General features: G+C 34.3%; 1 protein-coding gene across 9 annotated transcripts; it reads left to right on the top strand.

The window, feature by feature from the left end:
- The first annotated feature begins 1,802 nt into the window (after positions 1–1,802).
- Positions 1,803–19,685, top strand: vax1 (ventral anterior homeobox 1). 9 transcript variants are annotated; one of them, XM_087288700.1, is made up of 7 exons: positions 1,812–1,905; positions 1,976–2,206; positions 2,771–2,947; positions 6,125–6,221; positions 11,046–11,320; positions 13,109–13,296; positions 17,758–19,685. In XM_087288700.1, exons 5-7 carry the CDS (start codon positions 11,104–11,106, stop codon positions 18,304–18,306), a joined length of 954 nt encoding a protein of 317 aa, XP_087144826.1. In that variant the 5' UTR covers positions 1,812–1,905; positions 1,976–2,206; positions 2,771–2,947; positions 6,125–6,221; positions 11,046–11,103; the 3' UTR covers positions 18,307–19,685.
- The last annotated feature ends 2,398 nt before the right edge of the window (positions 19,686–22,083 follow it).

Here is a 22,083-nt window from a genome sequence, read left to right as displayed (position 1 = left end):
ATCTGACTCATTAAAATCACCCTATTTTCTTGAAGGCATATTTGTGACATGTGTTAATGTTGCCAGTATTGTCATTGTTGATTGTTCATGTCATGTGTCAGTACAAGAGTTCTGCTTTGCTACAGCATGTCTACTCCACCTCAATTCTGAACATTTACAAAAAAACTCACCTTACTTGCTCCTCTCACAAATATCACCTGTAAGATAGCTTGTGTACAAAGACAACAGTAAGCATACAGTCAAATTAGACACTCAAATAACTAAGTATCCTCTTGGAATGTCTTTAAATAATTAACATTAATTGTCAAGTGTTGAACTTTTAATTGTTTTATAATTATTATAAATGCTGCATTTATTCCTCCGCATTAACTATTGTTGTTTCTTCTAGAATGTCAGGTAACTTGTAAGATCTGACTATTTTGCTGTTACGAAAAATAAACAAGATTTTGTCCCCCCTATAGTAAGCATATAGTAACATGGTTTATTGGCTCCATTCAGTTTTACTACAAATTACATGGTTACCCTATGGTTAATGTAGTAAAAACAGTTTGGCTGCTATGGTATACACTTACTAAAATTATTCTTTGGATTTACTAACTGGCAGCAAACAATTGAAATGGGCTGAATTTAAACAAATACATTTCATCAAAAAAAAATTAAGTTCATAAAAAATTACTACATTTAATTAGTTTTTTTTTGCAACTAGTTATCTTAAAGAAATGTTTTAATCCTATGAATATTTTTTCAGCGTCAAAAACTTATATTAATTTTTGTTGTGGTAAAACAGTGTGGATACCTCAGGCTCACAGACTTACATTGTTTTTATAAAGAGGTCAATGATATTTTCTAATTCTCAACAATTTTTTGATTATTGTTTTTTTTTTTTTTTTTTACCAGGATTTAACTATCTGAGGACTGATAAAAATGTCACCGCTCCATTGAATGGGCGTTATCAGTGTTTATCAGCTGATCGATATGAGCCTGTAGAGGCCTTCTGAGCCTACTGGTAGGCTCAGAAGACTGTAATCATGCATCCACATGGCTAATCACCTATAGATCACATGTGACTGCGTCCAGAACTTAAAGAAAGTTATTTTTATTATTTATTAATTTTCGCATTAATTGTAATGTGTATTAACATCTACCCCTTCCCCAACCCTAAACCCAACCGTCACAGTAATGCAAAACAGATCTGGATCTGGAGTCTTCTCTATTAGTATAGCTGACTAACCACACTCAAAAAACATTTTTTACTTGTTTAAACTAAAATTAGCTGAAACAACACAATTCTTGACATTTCATTGGGACCATGTTTTTTTAATTTATTATTATTTTTTGTATATAGGCTAAATTTGTTAAAATTGTTACGTTAACTTAATCAATTTGTGTTGGGACAACATAAATGAATTGTGTGGATCCCTGCATTTTTTACAGTGCATGTGGATGGATGTTAACAGCCTTCTGAGCCTACCAGTGCAAAAGGGCCCCTACTGGCCCATATCTATCAGAGCCATTGATAACGGCCCGTTAAATAGATTGATAACATTCTATAACATTAACTTACTATTTTTTTATGTTTTCTAACCATTTAAACAGCTAAAATGTCAAACATGGAAATATTTTGCCTCATATTGTCAAAAGCAATATTTTTTGGATATCAGTGTGATTTGTGAACATCACAATATTTTTTAACATGTTAATATTTTTACAAACAATGCCCTTTAAAATAGCTTACTTAATTTTCAAAAACATAAAGTAAAATTTATCGGAGGTCAAAAGTTATCCTCTAGTAACTAGCAAGTGATGTCGTCACATCACCAGAAGATGGCGTCAGTCGCTAAACTGTAGGAGGCTGAAGAAGCGCCAAAGGCAAGCACTTTGGAAACTGTGGATAACGAGATTAAGGTCGGTTTGCTCTCCAGAATTGTATAAAACATAAACAATTTATCCTCGCTCATTCTAATTTGTATTACAGGCACCTTCAGACCTATTTCGAAGGTGGCTTGGCTATTAATTGAAATCTCAACGCTAGTATGTGTTCCCAGCTTCACGGAAGTTAAGTTACTTTCAAAAAAGAAAACACTGAGGTAGTAGCAATGTACAAATTAGACTTTGTATTTGGCTGCAACTGTTTGAATCAGTCTTGCAGAGCCTCGCATATGTCTACCGATGACCATAACGTTACCTGCACCTGCAAATCTTCAGTGTAAGTTATTATATTCAGCCAGTGCGTCGCATTAATTTACGTTACTCTCAAACTCGTGTACGGAAACAGATTGAGGTTTTTAGGAGGATGCTCCTATAAGAAGAGCTTTACAGATGAAATCCTGAAACCAAGCTAAAGTGGGACACCAGAAGGGGGAGGGAGATCTTTATCCTAAAAAGCCTAAACGCTGCATGTTTTATAACTGCAGATTGTCCTACTGGGAACTTATTCATACATTTTTCCTTTAAAGAAGTAGTTGGTTAAAAGAGCATGCATTTAACAGTGCAAGCATATTAGTTGGTTTTCTTTGTGTGAAGTGAAAAGAAAATAAGAGAACAGAAAATCATTAAATGTTCACAAATATTTACAGGTTCTTTGTTTAGATTATTGAATTTGAATCATTTTTCCCCTGTAAACATCAAAGCTTTAGTGTGCCTTTTGAATGCTTTAAAAACGTAATGACTGCACTTTTTTAATTTTACAAGACCACGTTTGCTTTTGTTCAAGCTTTTATTGAGCATAAAAGAAAACTGAAACATGCACAAATTCCTCATCTCTCTGCAGCCTGACTCATTTAATTGAAATTGGAGTGATTGTCAGCGATTTCGTCTCAAAGATGAGAGCCGTGGCTACAAACACCCCTCCTGCTCCACCTATTATGGCTCTGAAACTCCATATTAGACCCTCACAAAATGTTCTATACATGATGAGAAAGCTCAGCCTGAGAGACACAGACTCCAGGTCAGGGTGACACACTTACACAAAGCTGTGTTTTATTTTTATGCTGGTATTATAGGATCTATTATGATTTGAAGGTGGTCCTAACACTGCTAGAACAGGAGAGAAGAGACTGAGATATTGATTCATATATCTGAATGAGAGGCTTTTGGTCACAGCATGGAAGAGAAAAGAGGAAACATTGACCATATGCCCTTCAGAGTAATTATGTGAAAATCACTTCCGTTTAAAAAAGCCAGGTCTTTTGTCTAATCCTTGTGAATATACCAAACTCTGAGCCGCTACATGTAAAACAATGAATCTGTGACCTGAATGTGCCAGACGTCAAATAATTGAGTGTCTATAAATGCATAGGGTCTAAAATATCTAATGCATATACGAAAATCAACCCCTATAGCCTTTCTGATGAAATGTTATTTTTGCAGCATATATTCAGTTGAAGTGAGCCAAATATTATATGCGGTGTAATATGAATAATATAATGGATATTTGTTTATTTAATTCTCTTTCATGCTTTAAATTTGCAAAAAAAAAATAAAAAATCTTTGTTGCATAAACGATGTAGTATTGCTGTATTTGAATATGGTGTGCATTTATGGGGCTCAAGGTATTATATTATGCCTTTTGGTGCTGAGTTTAAGCGCAGGCATTGTTTGCTTTCACGTGTCATGTAAGGATTCAAACACCTGAACTTTCATACTTTAACTAGACGGAAGCAGCTGCCTGTTTCAAGCCCACAACACAAAAAAGGATGACCCTTTCAGGATATTTCAAAGCAATCCCTCTGTGGAAGCAACATAGTATGTTTTGAAACCGTTCCCAGGTTTTGGCTGTTCTTGGTCTCTCTGTGCACATTTGACACATTTAGAGGGCAGAAAGAGGTACGGGGAACATTAGGAGAATAAAGGTGCTAGCGATACAGAAGAGAGCCTGCTTAGCCCTACTAATGAGCTATTAAGAGCAAGATAGGACTCAAGTCTCTCCCCCTCTGTCTCTTTTGCAGCCAAAACACACTTTGTCTGATAATGGGTGTATTAGCAGTGTAAGACCGCACTTGTGTTTGTTGGGGGTGTCGAATAGAATCTGTATTTTAGATGCATGTTTTACCCTGTTACAGTAAGTTAGTTGATTTTTAACTGTATTTTTTTATTGTGTTGTGATTCTGCAGATACTATTTTTGTACTTTTATTTTTTCAATTGCCACAATGCTACAAGTACAGTGGTCTGTCAGTATTTAAATCTACAAACTGATCATTACTTAGTGATTAGGGAGATTTATTGATATCACATCAGTTTATCTGACAGTGCTAGATATTCTTTTACAATTATATAAAGTTGATATTTAGTCATGTGTGCTAATTGTTAAGTCTAACCTAATAAAAGGCTTTAAAAAGTATCATTGATTTAGTGGCAGTGTTAATATTACACTTTTTATTCTGTCGATTATAGTTTTGTTATTCTTAACGTGGCGTTTGAAACAGCTTTTTTTTATTAAAATTAATAATATATTTATATAATATATTTTATATATATAATAATTTTTATAATATATAATATATTTTTAATAAAATAGAATGTGATAACCTAATAATATTATATACGATTAAAATAAAATATACAAAATAATTTTTTAAAATAAATTCAAACCAAAAAGATTTAGTCATCAGTATGGCCATATACAGTTGAAGTCAGAATTATTAGCCCCCCTGTTTATTTTTTCCCCCAATTTCTGTTCAACGAAGAGCAGATTTTTTTTCAACACATTTTCAAACATAATAGTTTTAATAAATAATTTCTAATAACTAATTTATTTTATCTTTGTCATGATGACAGTAAACAATATTTTACTAGATGTTTTTCAAGACACTTCTATACAGCTTAAAGTGACATTTAAAGACTTAACTAGGTTTATTGGTCACACTTTACAATAAGGTTTATTAGTTAATGTTAATTAATGCATTTACTAACATGAACAAACAATGAACAAAACATTTACTACTGTATTTGTTCTTGTTAGTTAACGTTAGTTAATGAAAATACAGTTGTTCATTGTTAGCTCATGTTAAATCATGGTGCATTAACTAATGTTAACAAGCATGGACTTGGATGTTAATGATGCATTAGTAAATGCTAAATTATAATTAATAAATGCTGTACATGTGTTGTTCATGATTAGTTAATGTTATATGCATTAACTAATGAACCTTATTGTAAAGTGTTACCGGTTTATTAGGTTAACTAGACAGGTAAGGATAGTTTGGAAAGCTATTGTACTATAACGGTTTATTCTGTAGACTATCAGAAGAAAATATAGCTTAGATGGGCTAATTATTTTGACCTTAAAATGGTTTTAAAAAAATTAAAAACTGCTTTAAATCTAGCCAAAATAAAACAAATAAAACTTTCTTTAGAAGATAAAATATTATCAGACTTACTGTGAAAATGCCCTTGCTTTGTTAAACATTATTTGGAAAATATTTTTTAAAAAAAATGTAAAGGGGGGCTATTAATTCTGACTTCAACTGTATGTTAAATTTACTATATGTTAGGGATCCGATCGATCGGCCAGAGATATCAGCCGATAATCACATTTTATGCCTCGATCGGTACATACTAATCTGACCGATCACATGAACCCATCGCAAGTGTTCGTTTATAGATTGACAAGCAGAGGAAGATCCATCCTAACTTTTTATGCATCAAATATGCACTCCAAACCTTTTTTGACTGAGACTTGTTGAATTTTACTTTCGTCATTTGCAATGTTTTAAAATTTCTTTGTTAGTCATTTTTCTTACTAAATTTTTTATCTGTTATTTTTGTAAAGCTGCTTCTGACCATGATGTGTCCACACTAAATAGTAATAAGAGCTTTGCTTGAGGGATTATATGCAACATTCTTCATTTATTCCCTTAGGAAAGGAGAAATCTCCGTTTAATTATCATACTTGGAGGGAAAAAGTGCTTTTCGTATTTTTAGACTTATTGTTATTCTTTTTTATTTTAAATAATTATGAAATTTTATGAATGTTGAAAATTCGGAGTTCAAATAGTTTTAGACATTTATAGCATCTACAGATATTTTATGAAGCAGGTGTTCTGTATTTATTCAAGTGATTACAGTCCTGGAATTTGCCATTCTTCTTATGCACACCTGTTATGTTTTTTTCAAAATCCACAGGCGGTGTTTAAAAACTTGGCATTCTGAGAGCTGTGTTTCCCAAATGCATCACCCAGTCTCAAAGGAGCTGCACCAAATGTACCTTTCACATTTACAGGTATTGTCATGTCGTGCCTTGTTTCTTATTTATCTATTGATATGTCTCACCATCTGTCTTTTTGTCTCTATCTGTGTGTGTTTCCGCCCATCTCCCCTTTGTCCCTCTTCTCTTTTGACGCTGAAGTGTTTTGTTGTCTGTAAATAAATGAGGTGGGTGAGTTTTGTCATTCTGACACTGTGAGCTTTACTTACCATCTGATTGGAGGCTTTACCAGTACTGGCACAATAGTGACATACAGAGAGGAAGAGGAAATGGCACTAACATTGTTTTGAGATCTTCACAGATACTTTATTTGAGAATATCTGAATAACTTTCATATAGAAATATCAACAACGAAAAAACTTGATGAAAGCCAAAAATATGTTATATTCAAAATATTAGCATTTCACAATGTTTTGTTTGCTTTTGTTATGACAGAAGTGACTAAAGTGAAGGTCAGGACAACAATTTCCTAAACAAATGGTTGTGCCGTGAGGCTTTAGACCCTGTCAAATCTGTGGAATTTTTGTCTTTCATATTCAAATGCTTGCAAAATTAGTATTTATCAAAAGATTGATGAGTAATTTACGTGAGTACAGGGTCAAATGTTTTCTGACATGTCAGATGCATGCAAGTTCTGCTGGCTCTCAAAGACCTGCTTTTTAGTCCAATCCCATTGCCCAATAGTACATCAACCCTCATTACACTCCACTTGTTAATAAAAACAAACATAAAATCCACAGCACAAAGTTTCTGCCATTGGTTTCTATTATTGGCACAGACTAAATAAGAATTTAACTTGCATACTAGTCCATGTTGGTTTACACTGGTTAGGTGGCCATCTAGTTATTGCACCAGTATAGACATTTGTGCTTATACATAAACACACCAGCATAAACATATGTTTGATCTGCTATGTTGGAAAACGGATGGCTAACGTTTGTAAAAATGCTTCAAATTAATTTGATTAAGTACTTAAACAACGTAGAATGGATTATATTTAAAGCATATACTTCATGTATTACAGTTTTTCTCCATCGCGTTGGTGCATTTCTCACAACACTATTTACATTTGCACAACAGTTAATGCATTTCTCAAAACAATTAGTCATTTGTGCACATCATAGTAGCAGTTTCTTATTCCTTCCAACAAATTGCAAATGCTTTTGGACATGCATCAATTGCTTTCATACAGCTCTCTGCTGTTTTATAAGATTATCATTCGCTTATGTCATGTCAGTCAAAATTAACTACACTTGTGAATGCTGAATAGTCAGTCCATATAAAACTAATAACCTCATTTCATTACTTGAGTTATCACATACAAAATGTTGAACTAGTTGTCAAAATCTGTCAAGCTAATTTTATAAGCATTTTTAGAACTTTTTTCCTGAAAATATTTTCTAAATTGAACAATTTTATGAATGATTTACATACCTATGAATATTTTAGGTTCAGTTCCAATATGTACTGCAATATTGTTTACAGTTGTGCGCAGCTCTACCCAAAGGAAGTTTATGTTGTAAATAAAGGTGTATTTATTCTTTTGCACAATGCTGTGAATAAATTAGAATTGCACATAGCATATGCAGTAAAATTGTGAAACATACATATTCAGTGTCTTGTACCTAGATATCTTACTAAATTCAGTGATATCTAACTTTACTGTAATTTTCAATTGGCTGTGCAAATTGTTTCCAAAGTCTTGCATTGGAAAAAATTTACAGAGTAAACTGTCATAATGAAAAATCTTGTTCATAAACAAAGGTGTCAGGACTTTTCATCTTGATGACACTGACACTTTGATTGACATAAATACTTGCTTTTGAGGAATGAGCTATCCATTTAGAGCAAGTGACGTGGTTTTGCAGGAATTGTTTTGAGAAATGCATTTACTGTTGTGCAAATGTAAATAGTGTTGTGAGAAATGCACTAAAGCCACTGAGAAAAACTGTACGTTTAGTACTAGAACTATTATTGTAAGTATACTGCTTGAACACCTCTTGGGAATAAATTATCATATATAATATTTTAAAGGTATTCTAAATGTAACAGCAGTACACTTTAGGTACACAACTAGTCAAGATTCAAGCTTATTTGTGTTGCAAAATAAGTATTTTTAGATAGATAGATAGTTAGATGATAGACAGACAGACAGACAGACAGACAGACAGACAGACAGACAGACAGACAGACAGACAGACAGACAGACAGACAGACAGACAGACAGACAGACAGATAGATAGATAGATAGATAGATAGATAGATAGATAGATAGATAGATAGATAGATAGATAGATAGATAGATAGATAGATAGATAGATAGATAGATAGTAATATAATGAATAAAAACGAATAGGCCACTTAATCAAAATAATAAAAACAACTGCAGACCAAGTATACTTATAATATGTAATTATACTTTTAATTATATATCAATGAACAAACATTAGCCAAATATACTAAAAATTTTCTGTTAGTAAAAGCCAAGTATACTTTAGGGCAATAATAAGTATTATTGAGCAGTACATATGTACATTTCAGAGAAGGATATACAAAGTATAGTTTCTGTTTTTTTTTTTTTTTTTAAAGAAGTATTCTATAGTAAACTAGAAAAAACCTTTTTTGAGAGATTATATATTTATACTCACCTACAAGTGGTCTTTTTTCTTTTGAAAACAAAAGATTTTTGAAGAATCTTGGGTAGCCAACAACAAAAAAGTACAATCGAAGTCAGTGTCTACTGGTTTCAGGTTCTTTTGTGTTCAACAGAAGAAAGAAACTCAAAAAAGTTTGCTTTCAGAGGCAGCGCTTTCACATATTTGTTTATATCAGTTTTTTGCTTTAGGCCATTTGAGTTCAATTCCTTACTTGGGGTGCCTTTTTATTCTCTTTTAAACTGTGATTTCTATCAGTCAATACTGTCATATCATGAAAAAGACAAAAATGATTTTACAAAATGGTGCATACTAGTTCTTCAAGGTACTTCATTACTTAATGGTGTTTATTAGAACCTCAAGAGATCAGTAACTGAAGAGATAATTTTAGTGACTTATTGCATGGTAGGTAACCTTCCATCCCAAACCTAAGAGATTTAGTTATTTTTAGATGTTACTGTATGGGGCATGCCGGCTAAAGAAGCTTGCAATATTTAAAGATGCCTCTGTGCTGAGACAGTTTATGTCCTCAAGTCTTTATGCGGGACATCTTCATCTTTTGTTGACCTGGGACGTCTCGGACCACAGCTGGTGCACGTCCCACCAAACTCTTTTTCCCAAGCTCAGCGTAGAATCATCCGGCTGCCCCTGCGGCCCCCTTTCGTAGCCTCCTCTTACCTTTTCTTTAAACAATCCCTCCCTCTCATCTTTTCTTTAAACAACCTTTCCCTCTCTCCAACAGGCTGCCCCACACACTCGCTAAATGAAGTTAGTCCAGTACCCCCTCCCCATCCTCTTCTGCTCCCTACCAGACACACTCACAGAATTGTTTGTTAATAGTCCAATTAGATAATTGCCATCTTTCACTCCTTTTGCTCTCCGTTTCCCATAAAGGACTGAATGGCTTCGGGAGGGGGGAGTTCAGCATGAAGAGGGCCTCTGGCCCAGCAAGGTGACAAGAAGGGTCCGAGCCTGTTCCCTGCTCACAACCATTGGCTTGAATTGAATCATTGTAGCCTAATCAATGGTCTTATTGGATTACAGACCACTGCTGTTCCCCCAGATATTGTTGCGTTGACAATGAAAATAGGCGAGACTGAGTGGGTGGGTGTGTAGTGGTGTGGAAGGAGTGGGAGAGAGGAGGAGGAGGAGGGGGTCGTTTTGGGTGTTAGCATTGGGATCTTGGGCAGGTTGAGTTTTTTGGCGTTCTTTAGTAGGTTTCCTATAGGCTGAGTGATCGTAGTGTTTGCTTTGGGGTTGTACTAGAGGTGCTGGGTAACTCGAGGTGGTTGTTGCTCACTGTCCAGTGCTCGACAGAGTTCCCTTGTGTTCATCTCCTTTCTTTTGTGAATCCGTGTTCATTACCACTACAGATTCCGAGCGAAGTGGATTCCTTTTTTTTTTCGTATTTCAGGTCTCTCCGCCTCCCTCATTCTCTCTCTCTCTCTCTCTCTCTCTCTCTCTCTCTCTCTCTCTCTCTGTCTCTCTTTCTCTCTCTCTCCCTCTCTCTTTGCTCTCTACCGATCTTTCCCTATCTCTTTTCGGTCTTTGCTTGTATTAGCTCCGAGGGTTCAGCGTCTGGTATCGGGCCGTTATCCGGGGGGAGATTTGTCAGCCTGCGCACAAAGTTACCCCGAGCCAACGTCTACAGCCCAACAGCAGGGCAACTGCCAGTGCCGGGGCATCGAGGAATGAAGTGGAACTTTTCTGGCGGTCCTTTGGCGCTGTGATTGTGCGTGGTGACGATTCGAGGCAAATCATCTCCCTTGATCCTGTGCGAACGAGGGCGGAGAGAGGGGTCGGAGTGAGCGGACCCCTCTATCAGGACAATGTGTATTTCCCAAACAGTTTAGAGTATTCATGAGGTTACGCAAATGTGGAGGCAGCAAAATTACCGTAATCAATTGAAGCGGCGAGCATGCGTCCGTCCACAGTTCTGATTACCCGGAGATCAGCCTGATGTGAATGTTGCAAGGAGAGGAGCTGTTAAATTGCTGTTGAATTTGGGTGAGAAGTCTATGATCATTGGGCAAGTGAGTCTGCACAGAGATAATAGGGCAGATCAGTGGACTGGGCAAGTGCTGGTGGCACATTAGCTATCTGACTCTGATTCCAAGCTGCTGTTTTATAGAAAGACCAAACCTATATTACCCACAATAAGCAGTGTGTGTCCGTCCCCAAACAGTTATTTCTGCCCAACAAGGAGAAAAAGAAGGAGAACTCTTCGCAGAGGATACGAGACTATGGAAGTCCGCTACAGTCAAGACTCAGAGTCCGGAATGCTGCTGAAGAATGGACTAAAAGAGGGGAAAGAGGGAAAGGATTCCCAGGGGAGCATTTCAAAAACGTTCCTGAAGGACCAGCAGGAGTCCTTCTCTCCATCCGGAGCGGTGGAAAACTGTGAAAAGAGCCGGGCGAGCTCAGGAGATCCTGACTACTGCCGGAGGATTCTAGTTCGGGGTGAGTTTAAAAACACTCCTGGGAGCTTTCTGCACATTTTGCTCCCATCCCTCAAAAAATACTAATAAAATAAACAAGAAATCGATATAACAAGAACTTTTCATTTTGCTTTTTGTGTCAGTTTTAGTCGCTGGATTTTTATTATTTTTCCTCCATCGGCAAGTGTGTATAGATTTGAGTGTGCACAAGTGTAGATGATGCAAATTGATACAAACTAAGCTGATAACAGAAAAAAGTATGAATATTGTTGAAAAAAATAATACTTTAATTTTGCTCACTGTAATGGTGCAGTTAATGGCTTGATAATTAAAATAAAAATTTGTGCTACCTTTTGGTTAATGATAATTGTAAATGCTATTTAGACTAATTTCAGCTGTGCATTAAAATTATAAATGTTTTACATAAATGCTAAAATCTAATAATTAAAAATGATTGAAATTACTTTTGCATGATTATGGTTGTTTTTAAAAATTTTAGCTATGTAAGCAATACTTTACTATTGTCCATAACGATAATGTACATTTATTTGGATGTTGTTTATTATTTTTGGAGTTATTCTGCTTTATAATCTCTCATTCTTATTTATATTTGCTCCATTTTTATATATCTAAATTTATTTTACTACATCTTACATTTACTTAGTCACAATTTTCATTTATATTGTGGAGCCCACAAAGCAGTTTATTTGTAGATTTATCATTTTTCACAATACGTTTACAGAGAAGCTGTAATTATTTAAGCTCTAGCTATTATAATGCGATCAATTGGCTAAAAGCAGTTTGTCTATATTTGTGTTAAATTGTGAATATTTGTGAAGCCCCTCCTGCTGGTGTCAGCTGATTGTGAAATTCTGGAGAGCAATCAGATCCATTAATTTATTTAGGTTGTGAAGCTAAATCTAGGTCAGTCTCAGAGGCCTATTGAAATATGAGGAAATTAACCTTATGAAATTATTGTGTAATTTCATCTGTTAAAATTTAACAGCTAATGCAGTCTTTTTTATTTTCAAGTTGAATAATTAAATAAACCACTGTGTTTTTAATAGTAATTTTACAGTTGTCACAATTCGTAAATAATATTTAAAGATTTATATATATATTTTTAGGGTTAAGCACACCAGAGCACATTCTCCACAGAGATACACACACATACAAAAACACACCAGCTAATGTGTTTGATGAATGTTTTAAAATATTTTATATCTGTTTTAAACAACGCATTTCTCTTCCTATTTGCATTCATGTACGTCATTAAAAACTTATTTTACTATTAACAATTTTATTATTACTTAATCTGTTTTGACAGCAGAACGATTATAAATTTTACAGCTAAAATAGAAAATAGTTTTTCTATTTATATGACAGTATTTTTATTTATTTGTGATTTATGCCATTTTTCAAATTTATTTAAAATTGCTTTGAACTTTAATTTAATTTAGCATTTTTCTGCTTACAGATTTTTTGTAAGAGTATGTAATTTTGTTTGTTAATAAAATAATATTGTTCTAATCAGCATTTGTTTGGCATTTATATTGCAACAACAAAAACAGCATTCAGGCAGGACAAGGGTTTATTTAATAAAAACATCAAATGCTTTGGTTATTTAGCAATCGAAATTGTGCAATGTTTAATACGATTTGCATGACTACCAATATTAATTTCTCAAAAGAAAAAGCATTTTAGCATTTTTTAAAACTTATAACATATTCTGCTTATCTCAAGTAATTTTAATATTAGTCTTATAGCAGGTATGACAATTTTCTGAACACATTTTCCTCTTCACATGTAGATGCCAAAGGGTCGATTCGAGAAATTATTCTCCCCAAGGGTTTGGATCTAGACCGACCAAAGCGCACTAGGACCTCGTTCACAGCAGAGCAACTATACAGACTGGAGATGGAGTTTCAGCGGTGTCAGTATGTTGTGGGACGGGAACGAACTGAACTTGCCCGGCAACTTAACCTGTCTGAAACTCAGGTACACATTCGAATGCAAATAGTGATACACAAACACTATTGCAAATACATTATAAAGACCACTGAAGACAGCCACTGCCATACAATTGCAAAATAATTAATTTGCCTCTCACAAATATGTCTTTCCACGTGACTCATGTCTGATGCACTAGCATAATTATTATTCAATGTATAAAGAAGTGCATTGCGGAGGCTCTTTACCAAAACACACAGAGCTACCTGAAAATAAAATGCACTTACTTCATGATATTAATATTTCATTTATTTGCATTTTGATCACCCTAAGGCAACCTAAAATATCAACAATCTGATCGCATTTTGTTGTTTCTGGACAATTCCCTTTTTCTGCCCTCTTCAGCAGTGCAATAGTTTGATGGTCTGTTAGTGGCATAAAGGCCCGCTTTACAAAAATAAGCCTAGTGATGCATTTGCGGCACATGCTTTGCACAGGGGTCAGTAAGAGGTCACAAGCTTGAGATTACATGACTGAACTGTACATGCACTCTGTCTCTCTCTCTCTCAACCTCTTTTTATCCCTCTCGCTCTCTCTCTCCCTCTCCCTCCGTGTCTCCCTGGATAATCTGCAGTGCGGGGAAACTCTGACTGCAGTAGTAAGGCTAATTTTGGATCCTATGTTTTTATTTGTTTATTCGTCAGTGAACATGTTCATTATATCACATGCTTGCGTGACCAAGCACTGCTTTTATTAGGGAAAATAAGTCACTGGAAAATGATAAATCAAAATTACATTGCTGTGTTTACCAATTTTAAGGCTTTAGTTATTTATTTGTGTTAATTTATTTACTCAAATTGTAGATTAAATATTCATTATATAAAGTACCTACTGCTCAGAATAAACGAGTACACCATGAGTACAACATTTATCAATATTATACATATTATAACAAATGTTTTAACGAAACAGGTATATTTATTAAAACTAGACTATGGTGACTTAACAATTTTAGGATTAGAAAAAGTATACATTATGCATTAAAAATATAAGAAAAGTCTTGGGGAAAAAAATATAAATAATTTGCATATAAACACATTTTTTAAGTTTTAAATAAAATAATTTCAAATCATATATATATATATATATATATATATATATATATATATATATATATATATATATATGTATATATATATATATATATATATATATATATATATATATATATATATATATATATATATATATATATATAGTACACTCCTCACAAATCTCTCTTTTAAATTAATATTTTTTATGGGAAGCTATACAATATTATATTTGAGTTTACATATACATTAGATTAGTCAGTACTGAAGCCAAATCTGGAGCTTATATAATAAAATAACTTATGATAACGGTTTTAATAAAGAGGAAAAATTAAGAGAAGCAAAAACTTTGTAAAAAAAAAAAAACAAAAAAGGTGAAATTTTGTAGGTTATAATTTATTTTTGCAATATTTTGCTTGCATTTAATTGTATTATCTTTCAATTTTCAAATAACTGACTAAAATATTATTTTAATTAATATATTTATTTAATAAATCTGTTTTGTTCAAATGCACCATAATACATTGCCTATAACTACTGAGAAATGGATACAAAAATTAATTTTCAAAATTGGGCTGTATTCAATTATGCACTGCATATTAAATATTGGATTATATATTATACAATTAAATTCTACAAATATATACATTGTTATACATAGAAATTATAAATTAAATTTCAAATGCATTCAAATGATGCAAAAAAAAATACCTACACAACAATCAACTAAATTTAATAAACAGATTTTTTGTTCTATAATAATAATAATAATAATATTTAAGTGTTCTCCTTGCAAATACACTCATTTTTGCACCAGTTCTAGTTTTAAATTAAATTCTAAATTAGTTCTATTTTTGTCTTATTTCATCTAATGTAAAATAAACCTATAAACTAGATTTGCACAAATATCTCAGTGTAAAGCATCACAAATATCAATCTTTCTAAAAAACAAATATGTTAGAGTGTACTCATTTCTGCTGGGCGCTGTAATTTTTGCACCAGGGCTTCTTAAAGTTATTTTGTTAAATTAATTCTAGTTCTGTCTTATTTAATCTAATGTAAAATAAACCAATAAACGAGATTTGCACAAATATCTCAGAATCAATCTTTCTAAAAAACTAATCTGTTAGGGTGTACTCATTTCTTCTGGGTGATGTGTATTGTCAGTCAGGGATGCACTAATTAAACTCTCTGAACACCTGCAAACCGACAATGCCGTCTCAATGTTTCTAATTCTATTGGCCATTTGAACTATGTCACATTCTATCACATCATCGCCCCACTAACGACTTTAAAATTCTTCTGCTCTCCTGTGGACCGAAATTACGACATTTAAAGCCCTGAGGCAGATCGGTGCTGCTAACACAGGGTGCACAATAGAGTTCGCTTCACTAATGCCCTCTCTAATGCCCCGTGCAGCAGCGCAGTTCAAATCCATGCCTTGATTACATTAAAGCTTCCCGTGTCTCTTCTTGGCCGCCTGATGAGGAGGGTGAAGTGCTCCTTAATGACAGCTTCATGAAATTAACATTGTGTTCGGAAACACAGAATGTTCTGTGGAAAGTCATGCATTTGTGAAAGTGCACCAGCAATGTGTGTGTGTTTTTTGGTTTGTTTGTTTGTTTGTTTTTTAAAAGGCAAAAATGCGTCAAGAATGAGAGGGAAAGAATTGTGTTTAGAAAACGTAATTGCTGGTAATTCCTTGACCTTCTGGGTTCATGGTTTTCGCAAAACATTAAATAAATACAAATGACAAATGTGGATTTTAGTGATTTAGTAATCTGAAAACTCAATATTTAGCATTCCATTACAACATTCATAAACATTGAGGCATGCACTTATATAACTAACTGATACATAATTATTTTTTAATACACAGTGTTTAAAGATTATTTCTGCCGTTGCCATGCATTTAAGCTGTTTATAAGAGTGACGGTTAAACCGTGTGACTCAATTCCGTGATGTTAGTCATTCTCCTTTGTTCTTATTCCTGTGAAGCTGTTATCGATCATTTGAAGTATACAGCGAATATAAGGCGGACTTCATTTGCTCTATGGAGTTTAAATGTATGTCATAGGACTTTGTTTTGCTATTGGAATTTGATCTAAACACGAGTTGTCTGGAAATTACAGTTTGCTCTTTCTTTGTAAACCTAAATTAAATGGATACAGTACAATTACTTGGTTCAAAACAGTATTGATCCAGACATCCTTGCAAAAGGAAGTTATGTTGCTGTGTTATTCAAGAATATACACATTATTATTTACATTTTAATAGTAACATTTATGCTGTTTCATTTTAAAATTAGTGTCACTTACAACATTTACATTTTAGTTCCCCTTTTTATGTGCACAGGGATTCTTTTCCCCATTTATAGTGTTTTTTTTTACCACCCTAAAATACACATCAAATTGCAACTCTGATTTCATTGGATTCAACTTAAACATATACAATCTGACCATATTTAGCTATGATAGAAATATCATATTTAATACTCTAAATTTAGTACATTTATGTTATATTGTTATATTATATTATATTATATTATATTATCTATATTTATTTATATTATTTAATAAACCTTTATTTAATAAACACTTTCAAATATTTTTAAATCCCAGAATGTGTTTAATCTTAACCAGTTTAAACACTTATTAAATGATATCTATGGTTTAAATCTGAATTATTAAACCCCTTTTGAATTTATTTTCTTTTTTAAATATTTCCCAAATGATGTTTAACAGAGCAATGAAATTTTCACAGTTTGTCTGATAATATTTTTTTCTTCCAAAGAAAGTTTTTTTTGAGGTCAAAGTCTTTTAAGGTCAAAAATATTAGCTCTTTTATGCTGTATATTTTTGTCGATAATCTACAGAACAAACCATCATTATAAAATAACTTGCCTAATTACCCTTACCTGCCTAGTTAACCTAATAACCTAGTAAAGCCTTTAAATGTCACTCTTAGCTGATTATAAGTGTCTTGAAAAATATCCAGTCAAATATATTTACTGTCATCATGGCAAAAATAAAATAAATCAGTTATTAGAAATGCGTTATTAAAACTATTATGTTTAGAAATGTGCTGACAAAAATCTCTCTGTTTAACAGAAATTGGGGGGAAAAATAAACAGGGGGGCTAATAATTCAGGGGGCTAATAATTCTTCCTTCAACTATAGTAACATTTAAGTTCCATACTTGCTGTAAAAATATGTAGTTGGCATGACTTTATAACACCAACTTTCTTTCAATCTTTCTTTCTTTCTTTCTTTCTTTCTTTCTTTCTTTCTTTCTTTCTTTCTTTCTTTCGTTCCAAATTCAGTGTGGAATTAACATTAGTAGCATTATGCTAGCTCACATCATTCCTCGTGTTATTTATCTTTTCTAACCTAATTTCTCTCTGTTTATCCTCTGTCAGGTGAAGGTGTGGTTCCAGAACCGGCGCACCAAGCAGAAGAAGGATCAGGGGAAGGATTCAGAGCTGCGCTCGGTGGTCTCTGAGACGGCCGCCACCTGCAGCGTCCTGCGCCTCCTGGAGCAGGGCCGTCTCCTCACTCCACCGGGCCTGCCAGGACTGCTGCCCCACTGCGGGAGCTCGTCGCTGGGCTCAGCTCTGCGTGGGCCATCGCTAGGGATCACAGCTAACGGAGGCTCCTCCAGCAGCAGCAGCAGCAGTGCCGGCAGCTCGGGCACAGCGGGAGGAAGTCCACCGCTGCCAACCGTGACCAGCTCTGGGACAGTCACGGGACTGCAGGGATCCCCACCTGCCCACGGGCTGTTCAGCTTCCCAATGCCCTCTCTGCTCGGGTCGGTCGCCTCACGTATTTCCTCCACCCCGCTCGGCATGGCTGGATCCCTTGCAGGGAACTTGCAGGAACTTTCCGCCCGATACCTGAGCTCCTCCGCCTTTGAGCCCTACTCGCGGACCAATGGCAAAGAAGCACTTGACAAAAAAGTTTTGGAATGATCACTAAGGGGTTTCTTCTCTTTTTTTTGTCCTTTTTTATTTTTTGTTGTCGTTGTTGTTGTTGTTGTTTTGAAATTAGTTTGAGCTCAGATTATCACCCTTGAAAATCGCCCTTTTGTCTCATTGGTGCTGTTTTGTTTTTTCCCATGTCATCAACCTGCACACTTGATGCCTCTCACAACTGTAAAAAGGTTTCACTTTTGAAAAAAAAACAAGGATTTTTTGCACTAAATCAAAGTTTCTCTAATTTGACACACAAGAGAGCTCGGGGAAGGAATGTAGCAAGAGATTATGGAGGGGAGGAGAGATGAAAACGGTTGCTGAGGCAATATTTTTGGGGCACTTTTTTTTCCTTGTACACCTTTTTTTTCGGAGCTGGACAGTTGTGTTCAGATTATCAAACTAATCTGAAAGCTGCTGGGTGAAAGAAAGAGAAGAAAAAAAAACAAAAACTGAACTCACGGCAACATTCTTTACATTCTCAGTTTTAAGAGCGATCTAAATGTGAGATTTCTACATAGTAGCGTCTGCCAAGGCTCAAATATTCAAATATATTATATCGGGATTCCTTTCCAAAGGCTAGCAAACTATTCAGCCACACCGCGGATTTGTATACACAGTTTGCTACATACACAGATCACGAATTTGCCAAGATCAGGTGTCTATACCGTTTTGTATTTGTTTGGTTAAACATGTTCTGACTAAATCAAAGGAAAACCACTGTCACACCGTTAAATAGTCCAATAGTCCTGTGTTCATTGTTCTCTAAATGGTTTCTGTGAGGGTGCTCCCCAAAACGAGTTTTGAAGGCAGTCTCAGTTTGTGAGTTTGTATGTCTTAATATGCAGTTTTTCTCCTCTCTCTGTATGTGTGTGTGTGTGTGTGTGTGTGTGTGTGCTGGTACTGAAGTTGTAGTCCTGGTTTCCATGTTTAGGTGCGTGTTTAACTGAAAACCTTTCAAGAGCTCAAGATTGCCTGGGATTAAGCTCCGGAGCATCGATGAGACCCTTTCATTATCGGACTAGACGTTTTGCCGTCTGCAGCAAACCCCTCTACCGTTTTCCAGAAGAATTCAACGCCCTTTCTGTTATCAGAGCTGAGACGAGACGCATCTCTGAAGGACGAACAGGGTACGATCACTGTAGTATAAAAGATTGAATAACGAAAATTGTTATTTTATTGTAAATTATTCACGTCTGTAATAAATAGATCATTAGTATATCTGCAAATAATGAAAGAATGAATGTATGGGGGGCGGGGTTTATGATTGAGCATCCAATCAAAGCTCTGGTGGTGTTGTTGTTAAATATCTTGAAGTTTGTGAACCGTGGTATGAGTGTGGATATATATTATATATAACTAAAAAAATCAAAACAAAACAAATCTTTTCAGTCTTTCTTTTGTGAGCTGTGTAAACCCTAAATGGCATTGCTGTTTGGTCATGTGACAATCTCAGCATCGGTACAAATCATCCAAGGTCACTTAACTCTGCCAGTTTCATCACAGCTCTGGCTGACGTTTTCTGATGTTGACAGACATTCAGGAGAGCAGCCTTGCTTGGGTGAATGTCCCTGAATATCCTGGGATGACAGGTAGATGCGTTCTACCTTTTTGAATGCACAGAGATGCATCTGGATGAAAATATCTCAAGTTATCTTGGTTTTACACATCAAACATCTGTGGTAAACACAAAAGCAGAGCGGGATGAAGAAATTAGGGTCTAACTTTATTAAAACAGGATTTAAATAGTCAAAGTTGTTAATTTACAAATAGCTCATTCATGGGATTTTTATTTACAATAAATTTGTTTTTGTGGCTCTTTGAACTGTAATGGATAGTAATTTCTAGATGTGGAGATGGAAAGTCGTCTAGTCCTTGTAAAATGATTTTGTTAGAGCTATCTGAGAAGCAATGACTGAAAAAACGAAAGCAGAACTTCTCAGTGCAACTGAAGTTTTGCAATACTAATTTCATTTCCCATTTACAACCCTTCCTCTAATTATAATATACTGTTAAAGTCCGAATTATTAGCCCCTTTTTAATTTTTTTTTCTTTTTTTTTTTTTTATATATTTCCCAAATTATGTTTAACAGAGCAAGGAATATTTCACTATATGTTTAATAATATTTTTTCTTCTGGAGAAAGTCTTACTTGTTTTATTTCGGCTAGAATAAAAGCAGTATTCAATTGTTTAAAAAACATTTTATCGTCAAAATGATTAGCCCCTTTAAGCTAAGTTTTTTTCCGATAGTCTACAAAACAAACCATCGTTATACAATAACTTGTCTAATTACCCTAACCTGCCTAGTTAACCTAATTTACCTAGTTAAGCCTTTAAATGTCACTTTAAGCTTTATAGAAGTGTCTTGAAAAATATCAAATATTATTTACTGTCATCATGGCAAAGATAAAATAAATCAGTTATTAGAAATGAGTTATTAAAACTATTATGTTTAGAAATGTGTTGAAAAAATCTTGAAATCACAGATATTGAGGGGAAAATAAACAGGGGCTAATAATACAGAATACAGACTTTAGCTGTATATATAATTTTAAAACTCTTTTTTATTTAGTTAATATTCAATCAAAATAAATCTTTAAAAATATGAAATAAAAAAAAACGTGTTTTCTTACTACATTTATTAGTTTGGATTTTATTTTAAAATAAAAAGGGAAAAATAATGCTTAAAAACTGTAGTGGACTTTAATGTACACCTTTAATGTAAATCTTTAATGTCACATTTTTAAGTAAAGCACTAAATTGTTTTTTTATTTTTCCTGGTAACATGTTATTTTATTTAGAGCTTCTTCTTTTTGCAGTGACTACACTCAGTACACTCTGGCGTTAATACATCAAACCCCTTTTCCAACCACACAACAATTTGCAACTTTGCCTACATTTTCTTTACTTGATAACACACCAGTTGTAGCTTTCAGTTTTTTACCATCACTTAACAGTGCTCAGCATAATTGAGTACACCCCATTTAGAAAATTTTATCCATTTCTCAGTGAATATAGGCAGTGTATTTTGGTGCATTTAAACAAAACAGATTTATTAAACAGATATGTGTATTAAAGCAATATTTTAGTCACCAAACATCTTTAGAAATTAAAAAAAATAATACAATTAAATTCAAGCTAAATATTGCAAAAACAAAATTACAACCTAAAAATTTCAACTTTATTTTTCAATTATTTTGCTTCTCTTGATTTTTCCTCTTTTTTAAATTTGTATTTAAATTTTTCTATAACATATAAATTTGGGTGTACTTGTTTCTGGACCATTATCTTAAGTTATTTTGTTAGATCATCTCTAGGTTTGGCTTCAATACTGACTAATCTAATGTATATGCACAAATATAATATTGCATAGATTCCAATTAATGTCTTATATATATATATATAGAGAGAGAGAGAGAGAGATGCTGAGCACTGTGTGTATCCATGTTCATCGTTTGCAATCTCATAACCCAAGGCCTTTGTCACTTTTTTACTCCGAGTCTTCAAGCAATCCCGCCCTCCTGAGTCTTGGGAATCTTCCTAAAAACACAACAGTCTAGGCCTCTCTCTCACTCTCTCAATCCCAGTCCCCCCTTGCTCCATCTCTCCTCCCTCCCCACAGCCCAATTAGGCTGAAGGTCGAGCTGCATTGTGGTTGGGGGTGAGGGAACGGGTGGAGACGATGGGGGAGAGTGTGAAAGAGGGAAGGGGGGGGATTGAGTGAGACCACCAACACGTTCCCTCCATCACATGACCAGCCTTCAAACCCCGGCCTG

The sequence above is a fragment of the Danio rerio genome, chromosome 17 (genome assembly GCF_052040795.2).
Source record: "Danio rerio strain M-AB ecotype USA chromosome 17, GRCz13ab, whole genome shotgun sequence".
NCBI classification, from domain to species: Eukaryota; Metazoa; Chordata; class Actinopteri; order Cypriniformes; family Danionidae; genus Danio; species Danio rerio.
Note: the sequence above shows the minus strand (reverse complement) of the source record. Positions and strands in the feature narration are given on the sequence as shown.